The sequence below is a fragment of the Trifolium pratense genome, linkage group LG5 (genome assembly GCF_020283565.1).
Source record: "Trifolium pratense cultivar HEN17-A07 linkage group LG5, ARS_RC_1.1, whole genome shotgun sequence".
Taxonomy (NCBI): domain Eukaryota; kingdom Viridiplantae; phylum Streptophyta; class Magnoliopsida; order Fabales; family Fabaceae; genus Trifolium; species Trifolium pratense.
The window spans coordinates 8836224-8849025 of record NC_060063.1 but is presented as its reverse complement, the minus strand read 5'-3'; the positions used below and the strand labels follow the sequence as shown (position 1 = coordinate 8849025).

At 29.7% G+C, this 12802-nt stretch overlaps 1 protein-coding gene across 1 annotated transcript; it reads left to right on the top strand.

Moving 5' to 3' along the window:
• The first annotated feature begins 6675 nt into the window (after positions 1-6675).
• LOC123885993 (homeobox-leucine zipper protein HDG8-like) lies at positions 6676-9686 on the top strand. The gene is made up of 7 exons (XM_045935333.1): positions 6676-7065; positions 7208-7309; positions 7433-7639; positions 7730-7910; positions 8077-8363; positions 8530-8622; positions 9282-9686. The coding sequence occupies exons 1-7, from the start codon at positions 6676-6678 to the stop codon at positions 9684-9686; spliced, it is 1665 nt and encodes a 554-aa protein (XP_045791289.1).
• Positions 9687-12802: the final 3116 nt, after the last annotated feature.

Genomic DNA, 12802 nt, shown 5'->3' with positions numbered 1-12802 from the left:
TGAATTAAAACAACATCATAACTAGCAACATCATAAACAACAACAAGACCACCTAAGTGGATGGCCATGCACATTCATCAGTCAACCATAATCATCAATCAACAATTAAATAAAGAGAAATAAACAACAACATTTAAATGAACAAATATAATTAAAATGCATGGAATGCGCCTAGACTCGCTAAATGCATGTGGTACCAATAACAACGTCATTTCCGGTTTTACATCATGGAGGATCAACATCATTATAAGCAACGTCATTCTCAACTTCATTAAGCAACTTCATTTTCAACATCATATATATAACTTCAATAAGCAACGTCATTGAACACATGAATGAATTCATGTGATGTTATAATAAGCAACGTCAATAGGCAACATCATTTAACAACTTTAATAGACAACATCATCATCATTATAACAACATCAATAAACAACGTCGATAAACAACTACAACAACAACAACAATTACAACATCATAATTTCGGCACAACTCCAACATCATTAAACTAGATAATTCAACATCATTATTCAGCAAAACAACCATTCAAACAATAAAATTACTTTAAACGAACAACGACTTAAAACAACATCGATATACAACAATTATTAACAACTTCAATTACAACGCCAACTAAAATTTAATAATCCAATTAGTCATTCACTTCTCTCTAAACTGCAACATATTATTCCTCTTTAATAGTACATTTAACCCAATTTAAACTCCATTTAGTTTTCCGACGAAAAGTATGAACTTTTAAATTTAATTAATAAAAATTGTGAAATAAATTTAAATCCTTGGAGGGACATAAATCAGAGAGAGTGAAGTCCACCAAAAGGTTCCAAAATATTCAAAAAAACTCTACATAAAATTTTGGGAAACTTTTAGAAAATTATATTATTTTTAATCGCATTTTTACCTCAAATAATTAACTAAAAATAGCTATAGGTGTCCAAAAATTCCCAAAGAGGTACCAAAATTTCAAGAAAATTATTTAATATGTTTCTATAAAAACAAATTTTAAAAACACTATCTCCTTGACCTCGCACGCGCCCCCACGCGCCAGACTCGCGACTGGGCGTGACGTGCGGCACTGTTCATCATCACTCTCACCCGTTTTCCTGCAAACGGGTCGCACGACCCGGTTTTTCGACCTGATTCGTTCTGTATTATTTTTCAACGATAGACGACGAACCTTATACCGTTTTGATCGTTGTTGAATTATATAAAGATACCTGGAGTTATTTTTAAAATCGGCGATCGAATCACATATAAAAAGGAGACTAAATTTCTCTTTGAAATTCAATAACAACACCATTAAAATCATCCCAAAGCTCTCGGTTTTGATTGGTTTTAAAATCTCACGAACCCCAGAATTGTTAAAAAACTTTGCAGACACGTTTAAGAAAAATTAGAATGCTCGAAAACGTTTTAAAATTGAGAATCATCCAATCCGAAAATTTCAACTCTTAAGAACTCAAGAACAACACCAAAATTTAACCACTCAAAATTCACAAGTTTTTATTTAAATCAAAAGAGCACGAATTTAATAACAACAACAGAAACATCATTTGAATTGGAACAAGATGCAAAGCAACATCAATCACCAATTAGAAAAACACAACTTCTTCTTAAACAACAACTGAATATCATGATTTATTCAATAGTTATGATTTTTCTCAAGTCAAAACAACAACAACAACAACAACATCATATAATGGAATAGGGCAGAAGAACAACTTAAACACACACATAATAATAAATAGAGCAAGTATGCTTATTGAATTCAGAATTTCAAGAGTATAAAGCTCCCTTACTTGGATTGCAACGAACTCCCTAAATTGAGGTTAAGTTTTTACTTCCTTTGCTTCTCTTCACTCTCCCATGAGCTCTCTCTCTTTTCTCTCACCCACTAGCACTATTTTTTTGTGTTTGTTTTCTTGTTTGTATCACTATCCTGACTCTTCTTAACCTCACCCACTTTAAACCACTTAATTTCAAGAAACAAACTTTTTAATACAATTAAAGTAAATTTATTAAAGGCTTAATTAGTCTATTGGTCCCTTAAAGACATTTTAGGTTTTACAATGATCCCTTAAAGAAAAAAAGGTCCGGATTGGTCCTTTAAAGAAAAAAAATGCCCGGATTGGTCCCTTAAAGACATATATTTTTGTCATATTGGTCCTTTCCGTTAAATTTTAACTCCAAATATAACAAAAAATTCCAATGGTTAAAATTTTAAAAATTAATAAGGTTTTTGGTGGACCACTTACACTTAATGACATCCACAATTCAGTCTACTAAAACTAACGTTTTTTGTAAAAAAATTGACGGAAAGGACCAATTGAGAAACAAATGTGTCTTTAAGGGACCAATCTTGACCTTTTTTTTCTTTAAGGGACCATTGTGAAACCTAAAATATCTTTAAGGGACCAAAAGACTAATTAAGTCTTTATTAAAATTAAAATCACGGTTTTCTTTTATTTTTATTTTTACTACAATCTTATTCACACCCCCTCTCCTCTTTGGTCTCAACACCTCATTATCTAATTTTTCTACTTCTTTTTCTTTTAATTTTATTTTAGTTCACAAATATCATTCTACTCATTCTTTTAATTTTATTTTAGTTCACCAACATCATTCTGCTCATTTATTTTCCCCATGATCAATTATTTAACACATCAAATAATTAAATAACCACACAACAATCAACACAAGCAACTTCTAATAATAAAAAAATATTAATAAGCTAATTCTAAAAGTTAGGGCGTTACAAATAGAGTCTCCTTCCTTCACTATTATATATTCCAAAAAAATTCCAAAATATTCAGAGACATTAAATATTCACTCTAGAGTAGGAGAACTCTAAGGAGGAGGCAAGGAGGCCAAGGAACTCCAAGGCTAATAAGGTTCTTTTCTTTCTGTCTTTGTAATTTATTTTTCCTAGGTTAGGTGGAGTCGAGGAACTCCTTTACGAATGCTTGGTTTGTATTTTATATAATTTTGGTATAAATTCAATTGTTTCCAATTACAACTCTTTTATCGTCTGGTTTTATATTTATTTTAATATTGATCACATTATAATAAAATCTAAGGACCTAGTGGATATCGCATAGGAAACGAAGCTAGTAATCCCGAACGAAGGATGGTATGTTACGGCCAACATGAGACCATTAAATTCAGTATCTGAGGTCTTAGTATAGGATTAGAACGCACAATAATTTTACCTTACAGAGTTGCTTCTGGGTAAGTGACTAGTTTTAGGCACAAGTGACAGCTTATGACACACGGAGTCACCAGGGTAATGATACCAACATTTTTAACAAAAAAGTGGAACTTTGGGTAATGATGCTTAAATAGAGTAATGGTAACCTTTAACTAGGCTTTGTACAGCTTGTAATAGAAATAAGAACAGATATGACATCAAACCTATTTTCAACAGTCAAATCCTAATAGAGGGAAAGAATTGAACAACCAAGCAAGAGTAAGGGAGGGATCCGACCACACTTAACCACCCCGTGTGGTCACACACACCTTTTATCTTTCAGTCATTTAATTTCAGTATTTAAATTCCTGCATTTTACTAATTACCCGCAAAGATACCCTTTTCGAACAACAAAGTGAAGACAACTATCTAAATTCCTAAGCGAACTAGTGAATTTGGCACAATCCCTGTGGAGAACGATGACTTATCACTTTATTACTTGGTAGCGATTCTGTGCACTTGCAGAACCACTCGTCATACCCTAAATATTCCTAATAAAATTTATAATTTGTTATTAAAAAAATACACGGGACCATTATTTATCACTGAAACATAAAAAATTGAATAAATAAATTTACAAGAAAAAACACAATAATTCCACTTATATTTTAACAATATTATATGATAATTTTTTAAGTATTCAATTCTAAATAAATTTTCTACCTTAATATAATGACAAACTTAGATATCAAATAAAAGTCAATGGACTCGTGCGAATGCATGAGTCTTTAAACTAGTTATAATCATAAAAAAAAAAAAAAAAAAAAAAACTCTTAACTTTTTTTTAATAAAAAAAGTAGTAAGATTTATCAAACAACTTTAATTTTAGTTTTAAAACTATTATTTTTAACTATATGATTAAAATAGCTTTTACACATAAGAAAATCTGAGTCAAACGGTACCTATATATATATATATATATATATATATATATATGATGTGCAACTTCATTTAACTTTCAATTTTATTTAGACATTGGAGCTAAGTAATACTAATCATGAATATTTATTTTATGTGATATGATATGTTAGTAACTTAGTACGTTATTTTACTTGTAGTTGTAAGAGTTCGAAATTCTATATATTTTTCTCCAAGATATTCGTTCCAACTCAACCACTTGAGTTATTCATATATCTTATCTTATCTATAATAGCCGAGAGGATATGAATTAGTAATAATAAATATTAAAAAACTAATTAATTTGAGTTATTTTGTTGGTTTTGGACTAAAACTGTTGGTTTTCGATTAATAAATATTAAATAAATAATTATTTTGAGCAACTATTTTTTTTTGAATTACAATTTTTTGAATAACTAATGTATTTGACCTATAATATATGCTAGATACATTTATTCAATAAACTTTTTCTTATTTTAATAAAGATCAAAAGTAGTAATTTTAAATTTTATAAAAAGAAATTTAATTAAGATATATTTTTAAATACACTTTTGGTTTTCTATTTTTAAAGACTAAACTTTGACCTGTGCGATGCACAGATTTTTTATTACGTCGTATATATAAAATTCAAATTAGTAATATAGAATTTACAAACAAACATTTAACACAATTACTTAAATTCAAAAAATTTCCCCGCTTAAATGTGAACAATAATATTATTTTCAATATATAAATAGCATAGTGTTATTATAATATTTTTTCTCATACAGACATTAATAATGTTGTTACCCAAAGAATGCAATAACTAAGTGTTCCAAACACTATTGTCAGAAAAAATAAAAAATAAAATAAAAAGTGTTATAAAGACTCTCCATGTTATTTTAATTATATTTGTTCCTATACATGTTCATTTGAGAGTGACTCTCACTATATATTATTTTACGTAGTGTTGTTCACAATTTTCCAGTGAGGTAGAACTATAGTAGAAATTTAATACACATTAAAGTGTCAAAATTAAATAACCAACAAATTGAAAGTATGATCACTATTTAGTTTGTAAACATTGAATCGTAAAATCATATAATTAGAAGATATTTCTTAGTCGATATTTGTGAAAGGAACAACATTAACCTTTAACACATAACGACCTACAAATATAAAAATATAATTTGAAATTAGTATTTGAACCATGTAAAAAAAAAGAGCATTTGAAAAACTATAAATAAAGTTATATAGACATTTGAATAATAAAGTTGAATTCTAAATCATGAAGAAAATAAAAAAGATGATTAATAGAATACAAACACATAATTTTGTAGAGAGACTACGGAGAGTAAAAAACGAACCAATTCACCCATAAAAATATAAATAAAAAAACTCATCAAAAAACCGGTTTTCACAACATGTCAGTCAATTTCTTTTTAAAGTTTAATGCAAAATTGGAGTTATTGTGAGAAAACGTTAAAATTTAAGTTGATTCTGGCAGATGATCAAGAAAATATGATGGAATATTAAATTTATCCAAATTAAATTTCATAGAAGGAGTGAACTTAAGAGGATGAATAATACAATCAAATTTGTCCTTCAAAATCAGTTCAAACTGACTCATCCAGTGGATAACAAAATCACCCAAGCACTAAACTGGATATTATAAAAATCACGCAACGCATTAAAACAATTAGTGTAGCATATGATTTACACTGTCACAAAAATCCGATGAACATCGATTTATAGTGCCATTAATTTTTTCAACGAAAACGTCAAATTGATTTCCGTTTGGATTAATTAGTGTAGCATATGACTTACACTGTCACAGAAATCCGATGAAAACTTTTTTTTTTTGAATGACAATTTTTTGAATAACTAATGTATTTGACCTATAATATATGCTAGATACATTTATTCAATAAACTTTTTCTTATTTTAATAAAGATCAAAGGTAGTAATTTTAAATTTTATAAAAAGAAATTTAATTAAGACATATTTTTAAATACACTTTTGGTTTTCCATTTTTTTAAAGATATACTTTTCATATAAAAACAAAAACTTCAGTTATATATACATCTTTAGTCTTAGCCAGTAAGGGCATGGTTATAGCATAATCAAAGGTGAGTTTTTTTTTTCTTTTTCCCTTCTTTTCTTTTGTCAGTGTAGTTCAGTTTTTTAGGTGACAATATGATACACTAATCTCTTCCTTCTGAGTAATTTCAATCTTTGTTTTCTAAATGCTTTTAAATTCTCCAACTTATAGCCCTTTTTAATTCATGTTTTCCAATTAAATCCATGCATATATTTTACCACATCTAAGGTAAGGTGTAAAGAGGCAGAATAAATGTAATCTTAGAATGCAACCTAAGAGGAGGATGAATTAGGTTTCAAGGCTTTCTTCTCAAATTTTTTTCCGGATATTCCAACTCAACCATTGAGTTACTCCTATACATTAATTTGAATATTAATCATTAGCATTTGATGTCAATTACATATTTGTTGGTTTTGTTAACTAAGATTATTCAATGGCTCATTTTCAGATGTGTCCACCTGAGCCACAACCTAAGAAGACTACACCAAAACCTACAAAAAAAAGAAAACGTAAAGAAACCTGTATTAATGAAGACTATGATATTTGTGATACCAAAGAATCCGAGGAAAATTCGTCATCATTCTTAAGTGTTGCGAAAAGTGCTATGCGCGAACTATTGAGGCTCGTGTCTACTACTGAAGAATCATTATGGACACGCCATTTAAACAAAGTAGTTGGATTTACTCTTGATCGACAAATGTATGTCAATTTGAATTCAACGTTTTCAAAATTGATATCTCCAAATAGACGTGAAGAGTCTTCGAAAGAAGAGCTGATAGTTCGGAGCAGCGGAAAAAATTTGGTTGAATTGATTTTAGATTCGGTTAGTAATTATATAACATTTCTTATTGTTAAACACTTGAACATTTTTTGAATATATTTATTTTGTGAAAAACATATTCTTTAGACTTAAGTATGCTTTTATATGTTAATGCTAAAAAAATTATATTAATTGTTATTTTCAGGAAGAATGGGCTAAATTATTTCCAACAATTGTTTCAAATGCTAAAACAGTGAAAGTATTTAATGCCGGTTCACCAGAAAATCGAAATGGAGCCTTACAAGCTGTATGTTTAATTACATTATGCAAATTAAATTATTTTTTATATCAAATTTGTAATTATTTACACATTATTTATTTATTATTGGTACGTAACAACTTAAAATTCTAATTGCATGCATCTCTTTAGATGGTTGGAGAAGTGCACATCCTTTCACCTTTGGTACCATCTCGAGAGTTCTACTTCATCCGTTATTGTCGACAGTTTAGCAATAATGATTGGGTGATAGTTGACGTGTCAGGTGATTTCCTATTCGACCGCGCTAATATTCGCAATCCGGCTTACAAACTTCCATCTGGGTGTTTGATTCGTGAAATGCCTAACGGAAAATCTAAGGTATATGTATGTATGTGTTGGAATTTAAGTCAGTCATTGGCAACCCTTTTAAGTTTATTTTTTGAAAATGAAAAATATTATTTGTTATAGGTTACTTGGGTTGAGCATGTGATGGTGAATGAAATGAGTCAACAACACATGCTTTACAAAGATCTCATTCAAGAGTATAATCCATTTGGAGCAAAAATATGGCTTTATGCACTTCAAAGAATGTGCGAGAAAAATCATTGTTCTTCAATTGAGTACACACCCAAACATGACAATGATAGAGGTTAGCATCATCACAATTTTTGTTCCAAAAACCTATGTATGTATATAATTTAAATGATGTGTATTTTCGGTGTAAACTAATTTTATACTGACATTGAATGAAAACTAATCTTAATTACCACATTACACACGTACGGTTAATTAATTTTATGTCATTCTTTATTCAGAGATTAGGTCAAAAGAAGGGAGAAAAAGTGTGATGGACCTATCTAATCGAATGATTCGAAGCTTTTGCAAAGATTTGAATAGGGCAAACATGAACCATATTTTGACACATCACACAAATGAATATAAGATTCATTTAACTCAAGAGATTTATAACCCTAACAAGTTTCGTTTGAAATGTCGCTCCAATGCAAATGGCATCGTTGTCACTGCAATTGGATCTGTTAGGCTTCATTTTGCTCCGCAGACTGTTTTCCACTTTCTTAGTGATGAAAGAAGACGACAAGAGGTTCGTTCGCAATGACTTGTTTGGTTTGATAAAAATTTATACATTGGCATTTGACGTTTTCAATTTTTATTTGAATTTAATGGGCATACACAATCCATGTATATATTAATTTTTATTTTCAATAATTTTTTTTTTGTGTCTAATGTGTTGTAATATTTCTCTTCAGTGGGATAGTCTTGTTGGTGAAAGAGAAATGCATGAAGTTGCCTACATCTCAATAGGAGAAATTCAATCTTACAACCGCATTTCCATTCTTGAGGTACTTGTTTGGTTTACTTGTTTATATATCAATATAAATAGATATGTATGTTACATGTATATTCATGAATAAATCACATGTAGTTATTTTGAAGTATAGAAACAATGGTTTCATTTCACATAAACTCATAATAGAATTCCTTTTTATGGAGTTTGCTTGATATTGTGATGCTTTGGTGCATCAAAAGTACATACATGGCATTATATGCAACACAATAAATATTCTTCAATTAATATGCTTAATTAATTATTTTTTTTTTTACAATCTTAGTTAATTACTAATGTAGCTTGTAAACAAAAAAATAATAATGTAGCACATACATGACATTTAATTCTAGGGTGTGGTTTATAGGTGGCTTTGATTTGAATACCTATATACCCTCTATACTCTTTTTTTTACCTTTATTTTTCTTTTATATATATAATGTCTTTGCCATTAGAAAAATATGGCACTATATGCAACACAATGACATTTTTTAGTATGTAGATGAAATGATAAAACCATCATTAACTCACATACATAAGTGAGATAGTCAGAGTTCAAACTCCTGTCATGGCATCCGGCCTAATAATTTTGTCAATTTATTAATGAATGTGCCTTTTATTGTTATTGCATCAAACAAACATGTTGAAATCCAAACATTCCTTGATGTGAACCAGATATATGATGATGATAACGACGACGACAATGACGATGACGATGGTGATGATGATGATGATGAGAAGGACGACGATAACAAAAACAACAACAAAAATGTGCAAATTTTTCAAGAAGTTTGTATTGATCCTGTGGGAGCATATGTTGTGTATGCTCCAATCAATACAAGACATATGCATAGGATCTTAAATGAGGAGAACTCATCAGATTTGCAAATTCTTCCTTGGGGTTTCATGATCTCAAAAGTTGGACATTTTGATGCTGATGATACATTATTAACATTTTCTTTCAAAGTTTTAGTTTCTGCTGAAGCATCATTAGGAGTAACCATTGAAAGGTTAACTTCAATATTCACAACAACAATCGAAAAGATTCAGCATGCATTAGATTATGAAGATGATGATTAATTTTTTTGGTGAAAATTTTGGATGGATTCAGTCGTATTTGTACACTTTGAGCACATTTTTCTTAAATATTATGATCTTGTTATTTTAGCAATTGGTGCTTGTTGAATTTATTATTTTTCATATATTTTAGGATCTTGTTATTTTCCGATCATTTGTGTGTGTGAATTTTTATTAGTTTTCCATTTTATCTTTCTAACAAAAAATAAAAAATTGAGTAATTCATGTTTGAGTAACTCGATCTAGAAATAAGTTTATTCTTCCTATATGTATAACAAAATATCAAATCAAAATTATTATGACTATCGGAAATATATATTGAATTTTCTTAAACAAAATTGAGTTAACCCTTAGCTACTATATTTCCTAGGATGCGGGAGCCCTGATAATCTGAAGTTTAATTGAAAGATAATTTAAGTGTAATCACAAATTGGTCTTTTCAAAAATTAAACTTGAATTCTACTGAGCGATTCGTTCATCAATAACTTAAACATAATCGATCACTTGATAAATCTACTTAAATTTGGAGCATAAATAATTATTTTTTACCAACAAAATACTTTTTTAAAAATGGAAATATAATTATATGTATAAATTTTTTATTTTACCAACACAAAAATGAACTTTCCTTTTATTACTCATGTTTATAATATTTTTATAATTCATTCTTCCTTATTTATTTTTTTGACCAGAATGTTTTTCTTTATTTATTAAATATTGAATTAATAACCTTTCAAAAAATTATTACTTAATAAATAAGGATTCTCAATGATAACAAATTAATTTGTACTGTATTTATATTAGAAAATACTATACACAATTTTGATCTTCTATTTTGTTTTATGCAATTTTGGCCCCCATATATTTTATAAAATGCTCAATTTTTGTCACCGTATTTTGTTTGTGCAATTTTGGTCCGACTAATTTAAAAAATTCAGACATTTGTTCCCGTTATTCATTTAACCTTTAATTTTGATGATTTGACACATTCTTTAAATAACATGACGTATGATACGTGTTTATGTTAGGAAGACCACGATAAAGAAGAAGGAACACACGCTCCTAAATTTAATTTTAGTTTCTTAGTTTAGGATTTTTTATTATGTTTTTAATTTATAAAATAAGTTGTTTCGTTCTATAGCCGTTCAGAGCAAAATACACTTGAGGTTTTTCCATTTTTTTCAAAGACATACTTTTCATATAAAAACAAAAACTTTAGTCGGTAATTCAAGTCGGTAATACACTTGATTCTTATCTTCTCCTTCTATATTTTTTACTCCATATATATTCGGCGTAAAGTTATTTTACACCGTCATCTAATCATATTGCACCATATTGCAATATGATAATATTCTGGCTTAAAGATTAACTTCTTTAAAAGTAAACTTTATGGAATTAATCTGGATGATAATTTTCTGAACGCTGCGTCCGCTTTTTTACATTGTGGTGTAGAGTCTATCCCATTTCGTTTCCTAGGAATCCCTGTTGGAGCCAATCCTAGAAGAAAGATAACATGGAATCCTATTGTGGACAATATGAGGAAGCGACTAAGTAGCTGGAATGGTCGGAATCTGTCTATTGGTGGTAGAGTTACTCTTATTAATTCGGTGTTGTCTAGTCTCCCGCTGTATTTTTTTTCTTTTTTTAAAGCACCTTCGTGCGTATTAAAAGAATTGGTTAGTATCCAAAGAAAGTTTTTATGGGGTGGAAGTTTGGACACTAAAAAAATTTGTTGGGTTAGTTGGGATACAATTTGCCTACCAAAAGATAAAGGAGGGTTGGGTATAAAGAATCTTGATTTTTTTAATCAAGCGTTACTTTGCAAATGGAAGTGGCGAGGACTTTGTGAAGAAAAATCTATGTGGTGTAAGTTGTTAGTGCATAGATATGGATCAATGTCTGAAAATTTTCTTCTAAATATGAACAAGGAAGTTAAATTACAATCAATTTGGTGGCGTGATATTGTGAAAATAGGAGGTGAAGAGAGTGGCGGTTGGTTCAAGTCCAATGTTTGCAACGTGTTAGGTAACGGTAATACCATTCTATTTTGGCAAGAAAGATGGGCTGGTAATGATAGTTTCATGAACTTATTTCCACAATTATATGTTAAAAGTATGCACCCAAATTCAGTCATAGCAGATTGTGGTTTATGGAATGAGGTTGAATGGAATTGGAGATTGCTTTGGAATGGAGATTTAGCGCAAGATGATATAGAAGCAGCAGCTGAATTGGAGTGTTTGCTTTCAGATATCAGTCCTAATAAGGATCGTACGGATTATAGGAAATGGATCACGAACAATCTCGGCATGTTTTCGGTAAATTCAGCGTATTGTTTTTTGCAAAACTGTTACTCTCCATTAACCATTAATAGCAATGTGGTGGATGCACTACAAGACTTATGGGCGAATGATGTGCCATCCAAAGTGAGCATTTTTGGATGGAGGTTGTTATTAGCGAGACTACCGACTCGGAAGGCGTTGGAGAGAAAAAGAATTATTAGTAATCCGCGTGAACTTTGTTGTGCTTTTTGTTTTAGAGAAGAAGAAGATATCGATCATTTTATTTTTTAATTGTTCTATTTCAATTCAAGTGTGGAAAAAAGTGTATGAATGGCTGGACATGAATTTTATAACATTTGAGGAAGTATGGAAGCATTTCACTACTTTTGGTGATTTGGTGAAGAGTAAGAGTCTTGCTAAAGCTCGTCATGTCATTTGGCTAGCAACCACTTGGAGTATATGGCGAACTCGAAACAACATTATGTTTCGTGGAGATGTGTTTAATTTGGCCTTACTTGTTGATCAGATTATTTTTATTTCTTGGGTTTGGTTTGTAGGTCGAATAGAACTTAATCCTTCATTTGTATTTTCAGACTGGTGTAACGATCCATTAGCTTGCATTCTAAGTATCTAATGGTTTTCGTAATTTTTGTAAGGGTTGAGTGCCCCTTGCACTCATTTTAATTCAATCCTTTTGCTTATCAAAAAAAAAAATATTGCACCGTATTGCCACATATGTCAATTTCAAAATTACATTTAATAAATAATTGTCAAATACTTTATTGGTTGTCAATGTAATTTTTAGAATTTTTTTTGTCAAATAGTCTATGGTGCCTAGAA